Raw genomic sequence first — 23,119 nt, 5'->3', positions numbered from 1 at the left:
AAGAAGTGCGGTCAACATAAGTCCTTAAGGCCCGCACAACATCCAAAGAGGCCTCACCCACGGAAAGACCCGGTGAGTTAAAGGCCGGAACAACTATTTCCTCGTTAATATGAAACTGGGAAACAACTTTGGGAAGAAACTCGGGCCGAGTGCGGAGCACTGCCCTGTTCCCATAAAAAACCAAGAAAGGGGGTCTACAAGAAAGAGCCCCTAACTCAGAAACACGTCTGGCCGAAGCAATGGCCAGAAGGAAAACAGTCTTAGCTGTTAGCCATTTAAGATCCACTGAGCCCAGTGGTTCAAACGGCGGTCCTTGGAGAGCCCTCAGGACCACAGCCAAATCCCAAGGCGCCACAGGTGGAACAAAGGGCGGCTGAATGCGGAGAACACCCTGCATAAAGGTGCGCACATCCGGGATTGTAGCAATCTTACGGTGAAACCAGACAGATAGGGCCGAAACCTGTACCTTCAAAGAAGCAAGGCGAAGCCCATGATCTAGTCCCGCTTGCAGGAAGGCGAGAATCCGAGACAGACGAAACTCCCGCGGTGCATAACCTCTCGGTCGACACCACTGGAAGAACGTATGCCACACGCGATGGTATATCCTCGCGGAAGACGGTTTCCGAGCTCGCAACATGGTACGCACCACAGAGCTGGAAAACCCCCGGGACCTCAGCATGGCCGTCTCAACAGCCACGCCGTCAAAGACAGCCGAGTCAGGTCCGGGTGAAGGCAAGGACCCTGAGACAGAAGGTCCGGTCGTAGCGGCAACCGCAGAGGAATGTCCACGGACAGACCCTGAAGGTCTGAGAACCAGTGCCGTCTGGGCCACGCGGGAGCTATCAACAGGAGCGTCCCTCCGGATTACCGAATTTCCGGATTACCCGTGGAAGAAGGGAGACCGGAGGGAACAGGTATGCGAACCGGATCGTCCACCGGACGGACAGAGCATCCACCAGAGACGCCCCTTCGTCTCTTGTGCGAGACCCGTACACCGGCAACTTGTTGTTGTGCCGGGACGCCATGAGGTCGATTTCTGGAAGACCCCACCTGTCCACCAGTAGTTGAAAAACGTCCGGGTGCAGGGACCATTCCCCCGGATGAACGTCCTGGCGACTTAGAAAGTCCGCCTCCCAATTGAGCACTCCCGGGATGAAGACCGCTGATATGGCCGGAAGATTGCGCTCCGCCCAAACCAGGATCCGAGACACCTCTACGAGAGCCGCCCGACTGCGAGTTCCTCCTTGCCTGTTTATGTAGGCCACGGTGGTAGCGTTGTCCGACTGGACCTGCACCGGGCGACCCTGGAGAAACCGCTGTGCCTGCTGGAGAGCATTGAAGACCGCACGGAGTTCCAAGATATTTATTGGAAGCTCCGCTTCTGTCGGCGTCCACCTGCCCTGGAACAAGTGTGGACCCGAAACTGCTCCCCAGCCCCGAAGACTGGCGTCCGTTGTCAACAGGACCCAATTTGGAACCCAGAACGGACGTCCCTTGTTGAGGTGGGTCGTCTGTAACCACCACGTAAGGGACAGGCGAACCTCCTGGGTGAGCACAATCGTCTGGGACTTCAGAGACTGAGTCAGCCCGTTCCACTTGGACAGGATCAGGTGCTGCAGAGGTCTGGAGTGAAACTGGGCGTATTCCACCATGTCGAACACCGACACCATGGAGCCCAGTAACCTCATCGCCGAGTGTAAGGACACCCGGCGGCTGTGCAGACAACTGCGCACCCTTGACTGTAAAGCAGAGATCTTGTCCTCCGTCACGAAGATCCTTTGCTGTCCCGAGTCCAATAAGGCTCCAAGATGCAGAATCCTCCGAGACGGGATTAGAGTGGACTTCTGCCAGTTGATTAGCCAGCCGTGCCGTTGCAGCAGTGCAATGGTCAGGTCCAAGTGGCGTAACAGGAGCTCTGGAGATCCTGCCACCAATAACAGGTCGTCCAAATACGGCAACATGCGGACTCCCTGCAGCCGCAGAGAAGCCGCCATGACCGCCATCACCTTGGTGAAAACACGTGGTGCTGTTGCCAGGCCAAAAGGTAACGCCCGAAACTGGAAGTGGTCGCTGCTGATTGCAAACCTGAGGAACTGTTGATGGCGCCAAAGAATAGGGACATGCAGGTAAGCGTCCTGTATGTCCAATGACACCAAGTAGTCCCCAGGTTCCAGCGCCAGAATGATGGACCGTAGGGTCTCCATCCGAAACTTCGGGACCCGCAAAGACTTGTTGAGTGCTTTGAGGTTGAGAATCGGACGATATGACCCATTGGGTTTCTGTACCAAAAATAGATTTGAATAGAAACCCTGGCCCCTCTGGGAGAATGGAACCGCCACTATAACTCCAGCCTGGAGCATAGTGTGCAATACCTTCCGCAGCTCCGTAGCCTTGTTCCGGTCTGATGGGAGACCCGTGGTGAAGAAGCGAGCCGGGGGTCTGTGCCGGAAGGAGAGGGCGTATCCGTGGGAAACCACCTCCAGAACCCAAGTGTCTGTCGTAGTGGTCGACCAACACTGGGCGAACTGTAGCAGGCGGCCTCCCACCCTGGGATCCCCCAAAGGGAGGCCCGGACCGTCAGGCCGCAGGCTTGTCATCTGGCTTGGGGGCCGGACGTCTGGTACTCCATGCCTGCTTCCGGGGCTTGACCGATTTCTTAGGGCCAGCCTGTCGAGGAAACGACTGTGGTTTGGGCCTGCCCTGGGCCCTAGATGACCGAAAGGACGATGGTCCCGAACCAGAAGGAGCAGCGGCCGACGGGAGACAGGCAGATTTGGCTGCCGCCAGCGTGGCCACAATCTTATCCAGATCCGGACCGAAGAGAACTTCTCCGGTAAACGGCAACGCTTCCAGACCTTTCTTGGAATCTGCGTCCGCCTTCCAGGATCGCAGCCACAAGGTGCGACGAGCAGCTACCGCTGCTGAAGAAATTCTAGACACCAGAGTACTAATGTCTAGAGCCGCCTCGTTGATGTAGGTGGCCGAATCACGGAGATTGCCAATCAACTCCGCCTGATCGGCCGGACAGTCGGATTCAAAAGAAGCCTATAATGAATCCGCCCAGCGCTCCATCGCTCTGGCAACCCAGCAAATGGCCATAGCCGGCCGTGCTGCCCCCCCTGCAAGGGAATAAGCGGACTTCAGGCAGATTTCTACCTTGCGGTCCGTAGCATCCTTAAGGGAGGACATGGATGGCATCGGCAATGTGGCACTACGGACAAGACGGGTCACGTGAGAATCCACCTGTGGAGGGGATTCCCACTTCGCAAAATAATTATCCGCGAACGGATAAGCCACCGCCAGGCGTCTCTGCGGCTGGTATCTTTTGCCAGGTTGTTTCCACGCCTCCTCTAAATGGTCCACCAACTGACCCGAAAGAGGAAAGACTGTGGCATCGCCCTTCACATCTTTGAAAAAGGCATACTTAGATTTAGCCGCTGGGGGAACTTCGTCCTCAATCACCAAGGCTGTGCGGACCGCCCGAATAAGTCCAGGAATATATACTTTGGACTTAGCATCAGCGTCCTTAGTATGGAGAGGTTCCTGATCGTAAGGATCTAGAATCTCCCCATCATCAGACGTCCCTTCGTCATCCTCATAAGGAGCGGACAGAGACGCCACCGGCCTTTTATGAGACCGCATCACAGACTCCCCTTGCAACACATCCGACAAGTGCTGTACAGAACTCGTCAGGGAGTTAACCCACGCTGGCTCCTGAGAACCCGGGAGCGGGGAAATAGGGAGACTGTGGGGTACCACCAATTGTCGTGGGAACCCCTGCATGGGTGACGACACCACAGACTGCTGGGACAAACCCATCGGAGTAAACGCGGGCTGCGGAGCTAACTGGCCCACTAAAGCTGTTAACGCCTGAGCGAAACAAGCCCAGGGCGGCTCCTGTACCGGTGCTGTAACCGTAATAGGCCGCGCCATGGACAAACACTGCCGGCAAAGGCCCTCCGCGCTACCCTCCCCCTCCGCTAACGGTACTTTGCACGTGGTACACTGTAGCCGGAGGGGAAAATCACTTTCAGACATGATGGCACCACGTATGTGACCTCTCTCACCAATTAAGTATTAAATAGGCGAGAGACCACCCTGCAGCACCGCACCGCAAGGGCTTTAGCAGAAAGAACAGGGACAGTAATAAAGCTGACAGTTTAGAGAAGAAAAGATTACAGGCAGCAGCGCTAGCACAGTCACATACAATGCAGAAAAATAACAATTCCTGCACTAACAGCGCTGATCACTCAACTACACAGACACAGGGCCTGGTAGGACACAGCGCTGCATACACAGACCTGACCACAGCGGAGGAGAGGTATGCGGGGGGACCCAGACCACAATGCTTCCTTCCAGCGCTTCCAGCAGCGTTCACCATGCGTTCTGGAGAAGATGGCCGCCGAGGAGCAGAGAGGAGGCTGGCCTGGGGGAGGAGCGCTGCCACAGGACCAGTCGGCAGCATGCAGAGAGGGCTGTGTGCAGCGGGGGAGGCGCCGGCTGTGAGACAGGGAAGGCGCGCTCCCCTGGCATGCATTTAACCCCTGGGACGCCGCAGCGCTACCGCTCTGCTGCGGTCCGCTGTCCCAGGGGGTAGTGGAAGCGCAGGTTGGTCGCCTGGCTCCACGCTGCAGCCAGTCCCCAGGGAGCCCCCTGCCTGGGGACTTAGGACCATGTGATCAGCGGGGACCCACCGCGGGACCCCGCTGCTTACCTCTGTCCCCCTTGAATCCGGCCATGGTCCGGAGCATCTGGGGTCACCGCTAGCTGTGACCCCAGACGCCCACCAGCATCCCCGGATCAGTACCGGCGTTCTGGTACCGGCGGGGTGTAGGGAAGACAGCATGGACGTCAGGACTGACTGTCCATGCTGTTCATCCAGTTGTGCAGCCACAGCTGCATGAAGAATAAGCTTCAGGGGCTCTTCTAGCCCCCACTCCAACAGGTGCACCCGACTCCGGCCGGGCACCAAACTAAACTGAGGTGCCTTGGCTCGGGGGCGGGGTATAGGAGGGGGACCTAGTGCATCCTGGGAGGCTGAAAGCTTAACTCTTTGGTGCCCTGCGACTGACGTCACACCTATACCCCAAGGTATCCTGTGGATACCCTATGGACCCTGAAGTAGAAATATCGTCTAGTGTGTACCCAGCTTAAGTGCTTTACCAAATCATTAAATTCCAAAGGTAATCCAAAATAATAGGTTTATACGGAAGAATAGACAAATTATTGGACGGGGAAATTACATTTTACATTTTGTGAAAAAACTGGTACATGACGGAATTTGGTTTAGTATTTTTACTGAAATCTGCACCCAAAAATCTACGGAAAATCAACCGTGAACATTTTTCAAACAATTATTTTTCCATCCCAGACCTGTGTAATGTGCAGGATCGGGTCACGCCTGAAGCAGAGGCAGCCATTTTGTGGGTTGAGCCAATGAGCATGCAGGCCATCCAATCACAGAATGAGAGTGTGAGCAGGAAGACCAATGAGAATCGGCTACCAACACACTTACACTAGCCGATTCCAGCAATGGATTTCCTCTATAAGAAGAGCATTGATGCGCTATATGAAATAGCTATCCCATATTGTAATTTATATACAGTATATGAGATAACATAATACCTTAGTGTAAATAAGGATATTATAAGTCACAGAGGAGTTCCGGGATTATACACAGATGTGATAGAATACAGGATGTTTTATACAGGTTCCGGATCTCCAAGTGACTTGAAATATCTGTAATACATTACAGTAGGTGGTGAATTAATCCTTATAATAGTGTTCCTAATGAACACTGAGGTGATGACATCAGAACTCGCTGTTTATACAGATCTTATTCACAAGTGTCTATACACCTATCATTCACAAGTGTCTATACACCTATCATTCACAAGTGTCTATACACCTATCATTCACAAGTGTCTATACACCCATCATTCACAAGTGTCTATACACCCATCATTCACAAGTGTCTATACACCCATCATTCACAAGTGTCTATACACCCATCATTCACAAGTGTCTATACACCCATCATTCACAAGTGTCTGTACACCTATCATTCACAAGTGTCTATACACCTATCACTCACAAGTCTTTATACATCTATCACTCACAAGTGTCTGTACACCTATCACTCACAAGTGTCTGTACACCTATCATTCACAAGTGTCTATACACCTATCATTCACAAGTGTCTATACACCTATCATTCACAAGTGTCTATACACCTATCATTCACAAGTGTCTATACACCTATCATTCACAAGTGTCTATACACCTATCATTCACAAGTGTCTATACACCTATCATTCACAAGTGTCTATACACCTATCATTCACAAGTGTCTATACACCTATCATTCACAAGTGTCTATACACCTATCATTCACAAGTGTCTATACACCTATCATTCACAAGTGTCTATACACCTATCATTCACAAGTGTCTATACACCTATCATTCACAAGTGTCTATACATCTATCACTCACAAGTCTTTATATATCTATCACTCACAAGTGTTTATACATCTATCACTCACAAGTGTTTATACATCTATCACTCACAAGTCTTTATACATCTATCACTCACAAGTCTTTATACATCTATCACTCACAAGTCTTTATATATCTATCACTCACAAGTGTTTATACATCTATCACTCACAAGTCTTTATACATCTATTAGCATTAATTGTGTATTATGCAGATTTTAGTTATCTCAAACTTTAAAATGTAACAGTCTAGAACTTTGATAATTTACAAGCAGCTATAGATTATATTTGGGAGATCTGCTCTGATCTTGGCTATGAAAGTTTCTTGACCATTACCTTGTTGGGGGGAACCAGGTCCAGACAGTCCAGTGCAAACAGAACCAGGCCTTGCAGGAGTAAGACAAACTGGTTGAACTGCCAGGTGAGACTGAAGGTGAAGGTTGCGATGAACACTACAAGAAGGGACAGTCTCTGGATAGGAACATGAAATTAAATTCACACATAAAGAAGATAAAAACAAATAAGGAAATAAGTCACCAGCAACATATATTGGCCATAAAAGGACCCTACAAGATATGGAATGACAGCGACATAACGTTGTACAGGAATAATCCAGTGTCTCGGCTCCGGTGGCAGCCCCTATTGCCTCGGCTCCGGTGGCAGCCCCTATTGCCTCGGCTCCGGTGGCAGCCCCTATTGCCTCGGCTCCGGTGGCAGCCCCTATTGCCTCGGCTCCGGTGGCAGCCCCTATTGCCTCGGCTCCGGTGGCAGCCCCTATTGCCTCGGCTCCGGTGGCAGCCCCTATTGCCTCGGCTCCGGTGGCAGCCCCTATTGCCTCGGCTCCGGTGGCAGCCCCTATTGCCTCGGCTCCGGTGGCAGCCCCTATTGCCTCGGCTCCGGTGGCAGCCCCTATTGCCTCGGCTCCGGTGGCAGCCCCTATTGCCTCGGCTCCGGTGGCAGCCCCTATTGCCTCGGCTCCGGTGGCAGCCCCTATTGCCTCGGCTCCGGTGGCAGCCCCTATTGCCTCGGCTCCGGTGGCAGCCCCTATTGCCTCGGCTCCGGTGGCAGCCCCTATTGCCTCGGCTCCGGTGGCAGCCCCTATTGCCTCGGCTCCGGTGGCAGCCCCTATTGCCTCGGCTCCGGTGGCAGCCCCTATTGCCTCGGCTCCGGTGGCAGCCCCTATTGCCTCGGCTCCGGTGGCAGCCCCTATTGCCTCGGCTCCGGTGGCAGCCCCTATTGCCTCGGCTCCGGTGGCAGCCCCTATTGCCTCGGCTCCGGTGGCAGCCCCTATTGCCTCGGCTCCGGTGGCAGCCCCTAATGCCTCGGCTCCGGTGGCAGCCCCTAATGCCTCGGCTCCGGTGGCAGCCCCTAATGTCTCGGCTCCGGTGGCAGCCCCTAATGTCTCGGCTCCGGTGGCAGCCCCTAATGTCTCGGCTCCGGTGGCAGCCCCTAATGTCTCGGCTCCGGTGGCAGCCCCTAATGTCTCGGCTCCGGTGGCAGCCCCTAATGTCTCGGCTCCGGTGGCAGCCCCTAATGTCTCGGCTCCGGTGGCAGCCCCTAATGTCTCGGCTCCGGTGGCAGCCCCTAATGCCTCGGCTCCGGTGGCAGCCCCTATTGCCTCGGCTCCGGTGGCAGCCTCTATTGCCTCGGCTCCGGTGGCAGACCCTAATGTCTCGGCTCCGGTGGCAGCCCCTAATGCAGTCGTGTCAAACTTGTGGGCCCTGCCACAGTCTTACCATGCCCTAATAGCAAAACTATGGCAGTGCATGCAGGAATGTGTGGTTGCACAGCAGATGGAGGGCAGCAAGTTTGATACCCTGGCTCTAATGCATTTTACCAAAAAGACTGTATATTGTGAACAATATTAAAACAATTTACATCAGATGCTATATAATAAAATATACCAGAAGTTGGAGATTGTTAAAGTTTATTTTGTGCAATACTCAGTGTCAAGCTATACAGAAGAGTCTGAACCTTTGCCAGGGTTCTAAATACAATATATCCCATAGTTATCCAGCAACTGTGACGCAGCTCAAATTGCTAACACTTGTTGTGCAACAGCCCCTTATTGTGCCGTTATAACGCTTCCCGCTTCGCCTCTTTACCTAGGCAAAGCAGGAAACGCCAACGATGAGATGTATTAACATCTTATCGGCAGGAGCGCTGTCCCTGCTGTGGGGATAGGGCATCTCGCTGCTATCTTGTAGATATCAATGCCGATAATGACAGGGACGCCCAGCCCCCCAATCATACATGGGGAGAAGCGGTATCAGCGCACGTAATGTGCGCTGATGCCGCTTCAGCAGTTAATAAATCTGCCCCACAATGTGATAATGGCACCAACCGTTTCCCAGCTATAATGTGATAATGGCACCAACCGTTTCCCAGCTATAATGTGATAATGGCACCAACCGTTTCCCAGCTATAACTGATAATGGCACCAACCGTTTCCCAGCTATAATGTGATAATGGCACCAACCGTTTCCCAGCTATAATGTGATAATGGCACCAACCGTTTCCCAGCTATAATGTAATAATGACACCAACCGTTTCCCAGCTATAATGTGATAATGGCACCAACCGTTTCCCAGCTATAATGTAATAATGACACCAACCTTTCCCAGCTATAATGTGATAATGACACCAACCTTTCCCAGCTATAATGTGATAATGACACCAACCGTCTCCCAGCTATAATGTGATAATGGCACCAACCGTCTCCCAGCTATAATGTGATAATGGCACCAACCGTTTCCCAGCTATAATGTGATAATGGCACCAACCGTTTCCCAGCTATAATGTGATAATGACACCAACTGTTTCCCAACTATAATGTGATAATGACACCAACCGTCTCCCAGCTATAATGTGTTAATGACACCAACCGTCTCCCAGCTATAATGTGTTAATGGCACCAACCGTTTCCCAGCTATAATGTGTTAATGGCACCAACCGTTTCCCAGCTATAATGTGATAATGACACCAACCGTTTCCCAGCTATAATGTGATAATGACACCAACCGTTTCCCAGCTATAATGTGATAATGACACCAACCGTTTCCCAACTATAACTGATAATGGCACCAATCGTTTCCCAGCTATAATGTGATAATGGCACCAACCGTTTCCCAAATATAACGGATAATGGCACCAAACGTTTCCCAGCTATAACTGATAATGACACCAACCATTTCCCAGCTATAACTGATAATGGCACCACCAACCGTTTCCCAGCTATAACTGATAATGGCACCAACCGTTTCCCAGCTATAATGTGATAATGGCACCAACCATTTTCCAACTATAACTGATAATGACACCAACCATTTCCCAGCTATAATGTGATAATGACACCAACCGTTTCCCAACTATAACTGATAATGGCACCAACCGTCTCCCAGCTATAATGTGATAATGGCACCAACCGTTTCCCAACTATAACGGATAATGACACCAACCGTCTCCCAGCTATAATGTGATAAAGGCACCAACCGTTTCCCAACTATAACTGATAATGACACCAACCGTCTCCCAGCTATAACTGATAATGACACCAACCGTTTCCCAACTATAACTGATAATGACACCAACCGTTTCCCAGCTATAATGTGATAATGGCACCAACCGTTTCCCAGCTATAATGTGATAATGGCACCAACCGTTTCCCAGCTATAACTGATAATGACTCCAACCGTTTCCCAGCTATAATGTGATAATGGCACCAACCGTTTCCCAGCTATAACTGATAATGACTCCAACCGTTTCCCAGCTATAATGTGATAATGGCACCAACCGTTTCCCAGCTATAATGTGATAATGGCACCAACCGTTTCCCAGCTATAACTGATAATGACACCAACCGTTTCCCAGCTATAATGTGATAATGGCACCAACCGTCTCCCAGATAGAACTGTTAATGGCACCAACCGTCTCCCAGCTATAATGGAAAGCAGCCCCTCCCCTACACATAATGTGATAAGGAAAGCAGCCCCTCCCCTATACATACTGCGATAAGGAAAGCAGCCCCTCCCCTATACATACTGCGATAAGGAAAGCAGCCCCTCCCCTATACATAATGTGATAAGGAAAGCAGCCCCTCCCCTATACATAATGTGATAAGGAAAGCAGCCCCTCCCCTATACATAATGTGATAAGGAAAGCAGCCACTCCCCTATACATAATGTGATAAGGAAAGCAGCCCCTCCCCTATACATAATGTGATAAGGAAAGCAGCCCCTCCCCTATACATAATGTGATAAGGAAAGCAGCCCCTCCCCTATACATAATGTGATAAGGAAAGCAGCCACTCCCCTATACATAATGTGATAAGGAAAGCAGCCACTCCCCTATACATAATGTGATAAGGAAAGCAGCCCCTCCCCTATACATAATGTGATAAGGAAAGCAGCCCCTCCCCATACATACTGCGATAAGGAAAGCAGCCCCTCCCCTATACATAATGTGATAAGGAAAGCAGCCCCTCCCCTATACATAATGCGATAAGGAAAGCAGCCCCTCCCCTATACATAATGTGATAAGGAAAGCAGCCCCTCCCCTATACATACTGCGATAAGGAAAGCAGCCCCTCCCCTATACATAATGTGATAAGGAAAGCAGCCCCTCCCCTATACATACTGCGATAAGGAAAGCAGCCCCTCCCCTATACATAATGTGATAAGGAAAGCAGCCCCTCCCCTATACATAATGTGATAAGGAAAGCAGCCCCTCCCCTATACATAATGTGATAAGGCAAGCAGCCCATCCCCCAGATAAAATGCCGTGACGGCTCTTACCTCCTTTACAGGCGATACATCAGGTCTCAGGTAATACGAAATTCCCGCTATCTGAACGGCAAAAAATGGCAGAGCCCAGTTTTCTCTAAGAGGAATAGTAAACTCAACCCGCGTAGTCTCAATTCTGTCCAATACAAAGGTAACATTGGGTCAGAAGGAAACCACCCTGACAGGTAAGACTGATGGTACAGGGGAGATTGTGGCTAATATAATGCCCCATTATACAGTAAGTGTTCACAGACGCAATACGCAATGACCACGCACATATTCATTCTGTTGTGCCATAAAACATAGGTATAAGATTAGTATCTTAGTTACTGTTACATAGTTTCCAGTCTATTGTAGCACAAAGTATTATTGTCTGGTAGCTATTTATGTACTGCCGTCAGTGGGAGCGATTCAAATGTTTTGGGGGCGGCAATAGTTAATGTGCGCCCAGTGTCTAAAGTCCTGGTTAAACCGCCCATACAGCCGGCGGCTGTCGTGCCCAGACAGAGCAATAATTAAATTGCTCCGTGGGGCGCCCTAAAGAAAATAGCCCCCTTATAAACAATTGAATCGCCCCCAATAACTGTATCAGCATGTCTGTCTGTTTCAGTGATTAGATTTTTTTCTAGTGGTGGGTACACACTGGGCGATATTACTGAGCGACTGCACGATTACGACATCGTAATCGAGCAGTCGCTCAGTAATCGTGCACAAATCGTGCACTTTTATGTCGGAAACAACCAGCGATGCGCACTCCCGCTGGTCGTTTCTGACATTGTCCATCGCCTGAACATGCAGCACAATCTGATGATAACGACAGATTGGCATGTTCAGGAATGATGGACGGTGCCTGCACTGATGACTGATCGTTCAGTGCAGACACTACAGGGGATCAGGAACGACGGAACGATTATGATGTCATAATCATACTGTCTTTCCTGATCGCCCAGTGTGTACACACCATAACTGTGCGATTTTGATGGAATTTCCATAACTTATATTTGTTTCCATGGTGATAGGTGCACTTCCTTTTTGGCGTCATGTGACCACTTGCACTTCCAGGGCAGCATGGTGTCTACACCCTGGATGCTGCTACATAAGGTGAAAACCTAATTTATTTTTGGCCCTGATGAAAGAACAATTAAGTTCTGAAATGTTGGAATAACTGCTTTGGCTATGTGTTTAGTTTATAGTGTTCCCACTAGGCTGAACACAATGGAGAAGGTTATGGTATAAAACAGTTAAATGGTCGACGTCTAGATAGACACCAGGTGTTAGACAGGCATTAGGGTGATGGGACAAAAGGTCGACACACTAAAGGTCAACATGGAAGAAAGTCAACAGGGTCACAGGTCAACACATGTTTTTTGTTTTCTAACCCTAATCTTCACCAACCCTAACCCTCCCTCCTGGTGCCTAACCCTTACCGTCGGGATAGGTGCCTGACCCTAACTGTCCCTTCTAGTGCCTAACCCTCTGGTAAGCGCCTAACCCTAGCCCTCCCATCCTGGTGCTTAACCCTAACCCTCCCTCCTGGTGCCTAACCCTTACCATCGGGATAGGTGCCTGACCCTAACCGTCCCATCTAGTGCCTAACCGTCTGGTAAGCGCCTAACCCTAACTCTCCCTTCTGGTGCCTAACCCTTACCGTCAGGATAGGTGCCTGACCCTAACAGTCATATCTAGCGCCTAACCCTCCGGTAAGCGCCTAACCCTAGCCCTCCCTCCTGGTGCCTAACCATAAAAGTTGGGGTAAGTGCCTAACCCTAACACTCTGGTAAGTGCTTAAACCTAACCAAACAAAAAAAACCAATGCGTCGATCATGTTGATGTCGACCTTTTGACCCCGATCATTTGTTACGGTCGACCTTCTTCCATGGTGACCTTTAGTGTGACGACCTTTTGTCCCTGTCAGCCTATTGCCCGCCTAACATCTGGTGTCTATCTAAACCTTGTCGAGTTTTTAACTGTCTATCTATAGTCCAGATATCAAGGAGAATGTGATTATTGTTCTATGTGATGACATTAAACACGTTTATATATTGCTGCAAGTGGGGAGTGCTCCCTGATCCACAAAACCCGGTAACGTAAAGCCCAAGTGTTCCAAAATAGTTAGGACTCTATTAGATAACACGGCACCCAGTAGCAGGGCAAGCTCGTTACCAGCAACGTTTAGGCGATGAGGTTGTTTAGGCTTCTGGGTCCTGTTTGATGTGGAATATTCATGAGTGTGAGAAATATTTTGGGCTTTTATATATGGATATGAACGCGCCTCCTATATATGACAACTCAGCACAATCACACAATGTTATGTTCTAATAATTACCTAAACTATTTGGGTAGAATTATACAAATATACATAAAAAGTGGTACATATATTATTCTAACCAGCTTTCTTTCATTACACACTTCTTACATACACTTTAAATATTTAGCTGTATTGGGATCCTATTGGATTTTTCAATTGATTTTCATCTTTTAATTGTCCAAATTAATTGGCCCAGAATGCGCCACATGATAACAATTCACTTAGGGGGTCATTCAGACCCACTCGCGAGCGGCAGTACGCTCGCAAGTGGGTCAATGGTCCCCACTGCGCATGCGCACGACGGAGGGAGCTCCGTCGTGCGCATGCGCGAGACCCGGCGAGCGAAGGACTTTCCATCGCTCCGGGTCTCGCACCAAAGGGGGCGTGCTGTCGATGTTGATTGACAGCACGCCCCCTTTGGTGGGCATGCCTGCCAGACGGAGGCGTTCCTATGGGAACGCCTACCGTCTGAGTCCGGCCCCACTGACATCACTAGTGATGTCAGTGGGAGTGATTTTGGCTCTGATAGAGCCAAAATCACTCCTGGCCTTGCGGTTGAGAAACCCGACCACAGGGTTTCACTCGCAAGTCCGATGGCCGCGATGGTCAAGACCATCGCGACCATCTTGTTGGACGCTCGTATATGCTGTGGGTGGTGACCCACAGCTATACGAGCGTCCAGGAGGACGCTCCATTTTAATGGAGGTGGGCCCTGATTCAGAGCGAGCGCTCTGGTCAGAGCATCCGGCTCTGAATCAGGGCCTTAGTTCTTTTTTGGATCCTTACACCTTTAGTAAGGATTTACCCATGACTTCCCCACCGGTTGTGATGCGTGACCCAGCCACGAACGTACCCTCTCTTCCCATCTATTTTATGCTGGGAGAAGGTTTGTTTTGGACTGGAAACCACCATCGCCACCAACACGGAGGTGATGAAGCGCTAATTGCTCCACTGCGCAATACGCCACCTACACAGATTATGTGCTGACAAGTCTGTACCTTATGGGGTCAATTACCAGAGAGTCCCCTCGTGGTGCGAATAAGTGCAGCTGAATTACGGTACCGCCGGACTTGCGGATTTCGTTCGCAGCACCATAGGGATGCGTACGAAAAGTGCGAGTCCGGCACGAAGAGGGGCTGCGAGGGGTGCGAGTTTGGGCGCTTTTGTAAGAAGAAAAACTGAGCACAGAGATACGGTCCCATGTACAGCGGCAGAAAGGTCTCCATAAGACTCATCCCTGCGTTCTAAAGCCGTGACATAACCGCATGCAGCGCAGCTGTCCATGGGAGCGATACACGGCCTGCACTTTACATCTTTAATAGAATAACATGGAGGGTGTTGCACTCAGCCTTACCTGTTAACGATGTACCATAAAGCGGCTAAAGATCCAGACAGCCAGCTCCCGCTCAGCAGCCAGCTGTTGATGTACAGCGCGGCTACGTACAACGTCTGGAGGCCGAACAGCGTGTAGATGTAGAAGTACACGGGCTCCAGGTAATTCTGGGGAATACAGGAATTCATAAAGATGGCAATAATAACATGGCTCCGGCAACATGGAAGCTAGAACAAGATCCTCTCATGGGACAGCAAATGCACCCTAGTGCTGGTATTCTATCAATGTAGGATTGATCTAAGGAGGCACTACTAATCCCAGCATTCTCTGCCAGCTTCTTGTAGTTTAAAAAGAACTGATAGGTTACGTACATGAATGACTTACAATTATACTTCATTAGCATATTGCTCACCTCAGTCTCCGCCCCCTGTCCTGTGAAGCCCCACCCCCTCTGTGCTGTTGTGCCAGGTATGCAAGTATTGGGGACTGCTAGCTCCTGGGATTCCCAGGCCCATTGTATGGAGAGGATGCAATGTACGGCTTTCCGACTATCTGATAATCTGGCCACATGGATGCTGCTAATTGTTGTGAGAATCAGGTGCCATGTTCAATGTCCAATCTGGCCACACACGTAGAGAGGCAAAATGGTGGACACACAGCTGATCGCCCCCTTGGGCTGGAACAGTTGGGGTATAACATTGGCTATTAAGCACGGCCGGAGGATGATGCACAGCGTACAGCACTTGCTTTATTTTTGGGGATCACGGTCATTATCTGGGTCACACTACACACACTGTGATACCAGGTCAGCTGCCCAGTACTGTAGTATATGTGGCTAGCATAAGCCTACTGAAGAGCCATACATGTCATCCTGTAGGTAACTACAACAACAAACAGAGGCATGAATGCTACTTACCCAGAAGTTCAATGTCCTGTAGATCAGAGCAAGGAGAACCTCCTGGTAGACATTCATCCGTTCCAGAATATTAATTGTCCTCATGGATTCTGTCTTGTTGTCATAGATTAACTCAGTGATACCTACAGGAAACGCACAAACGTTTTATATCTGTATAGTGAAAACAACTAAACTGAGGAACTCATGTTGTATCGCTCTCTTATCAAGTACGATCTCATCATCGCTACTACTAAGCCGCAGACAACGATGTCAAAGCATGTACACAATGAGGACCTGCAGACGGTAACTTGCATGGAGGATGGGAGTTAGCCATCGGCAGAGATCGGAACTGCCAAGGTCCGATGGCTTCTCCTAATGGTTTAAGAGTAACTCGCCCCAGCCGGTGAGTGTGATGGCGGCAGTCCCAGACATAAGACACAGGTCTGTCCAATCAGCTTTTGTCTGACAACTCAGCAGCAAGCAGTTTGCAATTAAAAATTGCGCAGACTAGACCGTAAACACATGCGTGTAAATGGCATAACTGTGATACATACGGTGTTCTAGCACCGCCCTCCTGCGCCATTTGTTGCATATACGGATGCATTTTTTTTCTCCATCCCTGATCGCTATGAGGCCCCTCCCACCCCCATATTTTCCGCACCTTATCCTCTCTGTACCCTTTTAGCTATGATCACATACTTTTGTTCATGTAGTGTACATAATGGGGTGGACACCCAAAACATCACACCCGTGGGTGTGGCTGCTGAACAGCTCATTACAATGCCATGGTCATTAGTATGGCGTTGCTAATGTCGCGCCACGGGAATGGCGCGACTAGAGGGGCTGTTTAACACACAAGGAGGCTAGATGTATGAGGACACATCTGTACAGAAGAGGAAAAGGTTCCCCCTTGTGCAGGATTGTGACATCACTTCCTGTATGATCCCCTGGTTAGTGATAGTAACTGTACCTTGTGTGATGGACGGGGCGAGAAGCATCTGCTTGTAGTAAGAGTAGTACAGGCCGCACTCTGTCCGGAATGAGATCTCTCGCTCCACTTCCTGCGCACAGGATAACAAAGGGTTACTCTGTACCGCCGAATTAAACATTTGTGGTTGTCAGAACTTAGATGAGAACAAAGTTATCTCACTATCGTGGAAATTCCATTTATTGCCCCGATATTTAAGTACAAGTTACACAATAAGGGAACGTTTCATGCACAAAAGCGTGGGCATAAAATAAAAACATATATAGTATAGATTGCTCCCTTAATTCCCAGCCATAATGCGTCATTAACGGCAATAGACTGCTCCATCTTCTAAACCGGGGGTTACCTCCCGAATGAAACGCTCAGATGCGGCTCTAGCCTTTGTAGAGCTGTATCTGAGCGTTCATTGGCTGAGGTCAGCCACCGTCTCTCAGCCAATGAACGGCTCCCTCCATTGAAGTCAAAGGAGAGCCGCAGGGTTATTACAGTTTACTCTGCGGTTCCCACCATTGACTTTAATGGAGGGAGCCGTTCATTGGCTGAGAGACGGGGGCTGACATCTCACAGCCAATGAACGCTCAGATACGGCTCTACAAAGGCTAGAGCCGCATCTGAGCGTTTCATTCGAGAGGTAACAACATCCTGGTTGTTTACCTAGTGCGTGGATCGTGTAATTTCATTTTCTTGTTTTACCAAGACCATGGATGCCTACAGGGACAAGGGGACCACTTTAGGCAACGACGGTGAGTATGTGTGAGTGTGTGTGTGTGTGTGTATATGTATGTAATAAAACTCTATTTTCAAAGTGTGTGAGTATTGTGTTTTTTAAACATTTCTTTACAGGTGTACTACAGGTACCAGCGGGCCCTTAAAGCCCCGCAAGCTGGTATTTGCAGCTCTCCAAGTACCAGAATGCGGGGGAGGCTTGCTGGGACCTACAGTGCTACTTTTAAAGACAATGGGGGAGATGTACGAAGCCCAGAAGCGGTATCAGCGCACGTTATGTGCGCTGATACCGCTTCTCCCCGATGTATGATCGGGGGTCTGGGCGGTAAATGACAGGGGCGCTGACGGCAGGGCCATGTACAAACGGTCATAACGCATGACCGCTCGGCCGGCTGTAGCTGTCCTTATTGACAGCTACAGCCTGGCGCTAGGCTATCTCCACAGCAGGGACAGCGCTGTCCCTGCTGCGGCGGCTGCTGGCTCCAGGGCTCCACGCGGGGATCTCGCGATACTTGCGAGATCCCGCGCATGCTCAGTGGAGCCGGCCGGGAAGAGACACAGCACAAGGCTGATGCGCTGTGGTCTCTAGCGGGTAGCGCCGGAGGGCGGAGTTAACGCTCCCCCTCTCCGGCCGATGAGATGTTTATACATCTCATTGGTAGTGCTTCCTGCTTCGCCTCGGTAAAGAGGCGAAGCGGGAAGTGTTATAGCGGCACGGTAAGTGCCGCTATAATACATCTACCCCAATGTTTGCTATTCTTTATTGACACTACACCACATAATCAACCTGGCACCCACCGCCCTGGGAATCTTGAGGATAGCCCCGGGCTATCAGCCTGGGGTGCCCTGGAGAGGGGGACCCCTTTATTGGAGGGGTCCCCAGCTCCCCAGGGCTCCCAGCCTGGGCTGACTAGTGGTTAGAGCTGATGCTGCGGGGCCCGGTGAAAGGGCTCCCCTGGCTGTGGCATCAGCCCCCCGCTAGAAAAAGTACAGTGTTAGTTCTGGTAAATACAGGGGAACCTACTCATTTTTTTCCCCTGTATTTCCAAAACCAGGACCGGATCAGAGCCCAGTGCTGGTTGCGCATTATATGGAAGACCCCCCACGTCGTTTGTCCCCCGTATTTTGGCAACCAGGGCTGGTTCTGACTAGCCCAGTGCTGGTTGTGCTTGAGTAAGGGGGACTCCTACGTCATTTGTCCCCTGAATTTAAGCACACCCAGCACTAGGTCACTAAAAGCCCAGGTGCTGGTTGCTCTTTTTAGGGAAGGGAGGGGGCAGGCCATTTTTTTTTCCCACAGGTTTTTTTTTTTTTTTACTGCAGCAGCACAGACGGATCTCATGGACCTGTCCGTGCTCTGTGTAAATGACACCGATGCAAGTAATACGGATCTCTGTCGTGTACGATGTGACAAATAGCATTCTATGTATGTCACATCATACACTATAGACGCGAATCGGAATGGTGCAGAAACAACACACGATGTGCATGATTAATAGTTACGATCGATATCGTCCACGTCGTATGAAAAATCGCACCGTGTATGGTGGCATTTACAGCCATGGCAGTGTTCCATGGCTAGGATTTCTATCCCTGAGTAAATTGCTCCATACGTCTCTGCACTCAGAGATGATCACGTTGCAAAAAGGTCAGTTCTTAGTGGGTGGGGTAACACAAAAAGAAGATTTTTAATGCACAAAATACGACTGAAAACCGGCACCTGCAGGATGTTGCAGGGACTCTCCCTGATCAAAAAGGTGCGTATAATCTAACCTATATTTTCCAAGAAGGATTAAAAAAAAAAATACATTATTGCGCTGGAACTAACAAGCACATGTGCTGCCACTTAGGAATAGGCATCGCTACGCAATATTTTGGATTTATCAATACATAATCCAAACAAACCTTTCTCCTGCGCTAATGTAATCCAACTTTAACAATTTATAAAAACTGTATAGACTGTAAGGCTGCTCCCTTCGATGATCCCTACTCAGCATATACATTCATGGTGGGTACACACTACACGATATGCTCCCTGAGCGATATCGTGTAGTGTTGTCCCCGGCAGGATGAGCTCAGTGTCGTTCATGACATTGAGCACAGCCGCTGAACGATATCATTAACGATATCGTTCAGTGCCGGGCTCTCTCCCCCATTCCCTGACATGCAGCAACCTGACGAGATCGTCAGGTTGGCCTGCATGTCAGCCCGATGAACGATGATGACGAACGACCTGCGGGAACGCCCGTCGTCATCGTTCATCTTTTTGGTGTTAAAAATGGACGATAAAGTGGACGACTGAACGATAACGATATCGTTATCGTTCAGTCGTCCACTTTATCGCCCAGTGTGTACGCACCATTATTCCTAAAGGGCGCCAAATAAGGTAACTAATGAAACGAGCATAGCGCAATGTCAAATTCAGAATTAGCATATTGAAAGCTGAATTTTTATATCCTCTGTTCCTGGAGAATTTACTTTATGTCTTTGTTTAATATGCATCAAAAACATAGAAGTACAAAAATATATTCATAATTTCCCTCGCTTTGTATTGTGTTATCATCGTCCTTTACGTAAATGGCGCCACCAAGTGTCCAAAGCATCAAACAGGGAGAACTACAATACTATAAACAAGCAATGTAATAGAACGGGCAATTTTCAGGACCAGGGAAAGCCAGGCTCGAGCAACTAGCTCCCTACCGCAGCCCGGACTAAAGCTGGCCACACACTAGACCAACTTACATCCAACTAGTTGATTGGTTGGAATGAAAACCTGGTAAGCTATGAAAGTAAATGACAATCAGCAATTTGCTCCCAAACGCCAGAAAATGGACAAAAACTGTTGTATGACCAAATTGTTTAGTTCAAACATTTAGTAAACTTGTCGGACGACCATTTTCATCTATTTTATGGCATTTAGGTGCAAATTGCTGACATCAGTTACTCCCATACGTTACCGGATTTTCATTCCAACCAGCCAACTAGTTGGCTGGTTGGATGAAAGTTGGTCTAGTGTGTGGCCAGCTCTACTCTCTGGAGAGAGGGCGGAAGAATCGGAGTCCTTTGGAAGGGTAAGGTGGGGAAAGCTAGCTCTTTTTCATCATAAGGCATAGTGACTTTGGAACAGGACCCACCATAATTAAATCTCCATAAAGGACCTATAAACATAAGTATAACTTATTTCTTCTTTTACAGGTGCCAGTTAGTTATAACATTGATTACATATAGCCACAAATTAATAACACTGATTACATATAGCCACTAATTATTAACACTGATTACATATAGCGCTCAATTTTTATACATAGGTTTTCAGGACACGTTTGAATCCCTGCAGGGTGGTAGATCGTCTGATATGATGGGGGAGTTGAGTTCCAGAGGAGGGGAGCAGCACAAAATAAGTCTTGGATGTGGTAGGGGGAGGAGGCACTCGGTGAGGAGGCCAGGCACCCATCAGAGAAAGACCAGTGAGGGTGAGATGGAGCGTGGATTGAGAGGAGGTTGGAGATGTTAGAGGGGGGGTACGTTTAAGGTGAGAGTGAAGAGCTTAAACTGGATTTGGTAGGGGAAGGGCAGCCAGTGAAGGAGTGGAGAGCGAGGCTGTGTCAGAGTGATGAGAAAGGAAAACGACATGAGCTGCAGCATTGAGGATAGATATAAGAGGTGAGAGACATGAGAGAGGAAGGCCAGAGAGTAGCAGGTTGCAGTAGTCCGGGCGGGAGATCACAAGGGCATGAATAAGAGGCTTGGAAGAGGGAGGAGTCAATAAACACTAACAGGCAGCAGCTGGGAAGCACAGTGATAGCAACAGGAATCCTTCATAAAATATTGTGTTGTACCTTAATATTGGAGAACCACAAATCATTCTCATGGAGGGTAGCAACATAGTAAGAGGTGAGTAGCCCAAGGCAGAGAGCGACGGTCCCTCCTACGATGTAACACAGTAAGCTCCATGCACTGGGGCCTATACACAGCGGGGGACAACAAACAGAGGCGACAACAAGCATTAGTGAGACGGAATTCGGATTACTACAAATTCTCTTTGAATATCAAACAGAAGTCACATGATCTCAAGCAGAAGTCACATGATCTCAAGCAGAAGTCACATGATCTCAAACAGAAGTCACATTATGGGGTATTTATCAAAGCTGGGAGAGAGATGAAATTGTAAAAAATAAGTTACCAACCAATCAGCTCCTAACTATCATTTTTTAAACACAGCCTGCAAAATGAAAAATGGAAGCCGATTGGTTAGTACTTTATCTCTCACAGCTTTGATAAATACTCCCCTATATCAAACATAATTCAAATAACCCCTCACACAGCGCAAATAACCCCTCACACAGCGCAAATAACCCCTCACACAGCGCAAATAACACACGTGACATTATTCTCCAGTGAAGCTGCTTTATGTCCGGCCATATGCGTATAAATGATCATATTTGGAGACTGTTGAAGCCATTCTTCTACATGAAATATAAGCTTCCTTGCGCATGTCTGGCACTAAGTGTCTCCTTCTGAGCGGAGAAGCAGGACGGGAGGGAATAGGCGGCTTGGCGTAGTCCGGGTACATACAAATATGGCTCCTATTTGCATATAGGCTCATTTATGGCGATGTCACAAATGCCCAGCGTACCACATACACGGCTGGTATTTGTGACTTCACGTTAGAAGTGTAACACCAGACCATAGGAGATAGCTTTTAGTCCTGTTATGTTTACCCTGTACGGGATGTAGTCATTTTGTAGACAGTCGAAAGGTTGACAACCATAATGACAACATGGTTACAATGTCGACAATAGAAATTGTAAGGTTGGAGTTAGACTTCAAAATTAGGTGTCGACAACTTGTATGTGCTGACATTATGGTGTCTATATAACGACTACGTCATTGTGGCTAAAACATACCAAAACCACTCTATACACAGGCGTCACTTAGTACATACACTTACCAGAAGGGTCTTTTGCATTGTGCTTTGGGGCTTTTTGCGCAGACGATCTGTGGTGACTTTGCTCAGACGCATTAACTCTCTTCCTCTGCCGCACGGTCGTCATTGTGTCAGCAGCTGCCGCCTTCTTTTCAGGCTGATTCGTGGAGAACACAAACATTGTAACGCAAGAACAGTCAGGTACAGATGTGCCCTTATTATACATCTTTGCCGCAGTCACGGTAAAAAGACCATTTTCTTTTTTTTTGCAGAAAATGCGTCTAAGACACAATACGATGTGAGTAGGACACAACAGCAGACTGATTTGATATGCGACACTTGTATATCTGTGTGCGACTGAGTCCCTGAATCTATATATGAAGTCCCACAATGGCCCGTATTCAATTTGAAGCGAAAAGCTGTTTTCGCGTGTTTTTGGCAAAAACTTTTCGTCTATTTTGGTTTTACTCCGTATTCAATTTGAAAGACTTTCCGCCTAGGCAATGTAATAGGCGGAAAAGTTTTGCCTATGAATAGCAGGCGGAAAAAAGTGCAGAATTGGGGTTTTGGGGTGCAAAGTTGCGGGAACCCCCGTGCAGCCTTCAGACAGTCCCCCAAAGGTAAACTGCATCAAACACATTAAAAAAAACACTGAACACCCCAAA

The 23,119-nt window shown here is 49.0% G+C and overlaps 1 protein-coding gene across 2 annotated transcripts in view; it reads right to left on the bottom strand.

Moving 5' to 3' along the window:
* DPY19L3 (dpy-19 like C-mannosyltransferase 3) overlaps window positions 1–23,119 on the bottom strand; it is a 51,972-nt gene that overhangs the window by 23,915 nt on the left and 4,938 nt on the right. The window contains exons 2-8 of one of the 2 annotated variants that reach the window (XM_088458972.1): window positions 22,479–22,611; window positions 21,367–21,491; window positions 16,784–16,874; window positions 15,835–15,956; window positions 14,940–15,085; window positions 11,290–11,413; window positions 6,833–6,967 (exon numbers count right to left, since the gene is read on the bottom strand). In XM_088458972.1, coding sequence (XP_088315098.1) covers window positions 6,833–6,967; window positions 11,290–11,413; window positions 14,940–15,085; window positions 15,835–15,956; window positions 16,784–16,874; window positions 21,367–21,491; window positions 22,479–22,581 — 846 coding nt within the window. In that variant the 5' untranslated portion in view covers window positions 22,582–22,611. The remainder of the gene's footprint in view (window positions 1–6,832; window positions 6,968–11,289; window positions 11,414–14,939; window positions 15,086–15,834; window positions 15,957–16,783; window positions 16,875–21,366; window positions 21,492–22,478; window positions 22,612–23,119) is intronic. The other variant, XM_088458973.1, reaches the window with a different exon arrangement.

This window comes from Taudactylus pleione, unplaced genomic scaffold (genome assembly GCF_031769625.1).
Source record: "Taudactylus pleione unplaced genomic scaffold, aTauple2 ptg000885l, whole genome shotgun sequence".
Classification (NCBI taxonomy): Eukaryota; Metazoa; Chordata; class Amphibia; order Anura; family Myobatrachidae; genus Taudactylus; species Taudactylus pleione.
The sequence above is the reverse complement of the archived record's forward strand: the minus strand, read 5'-3'. Positions and strand labels throughout refer to the sequence as shown.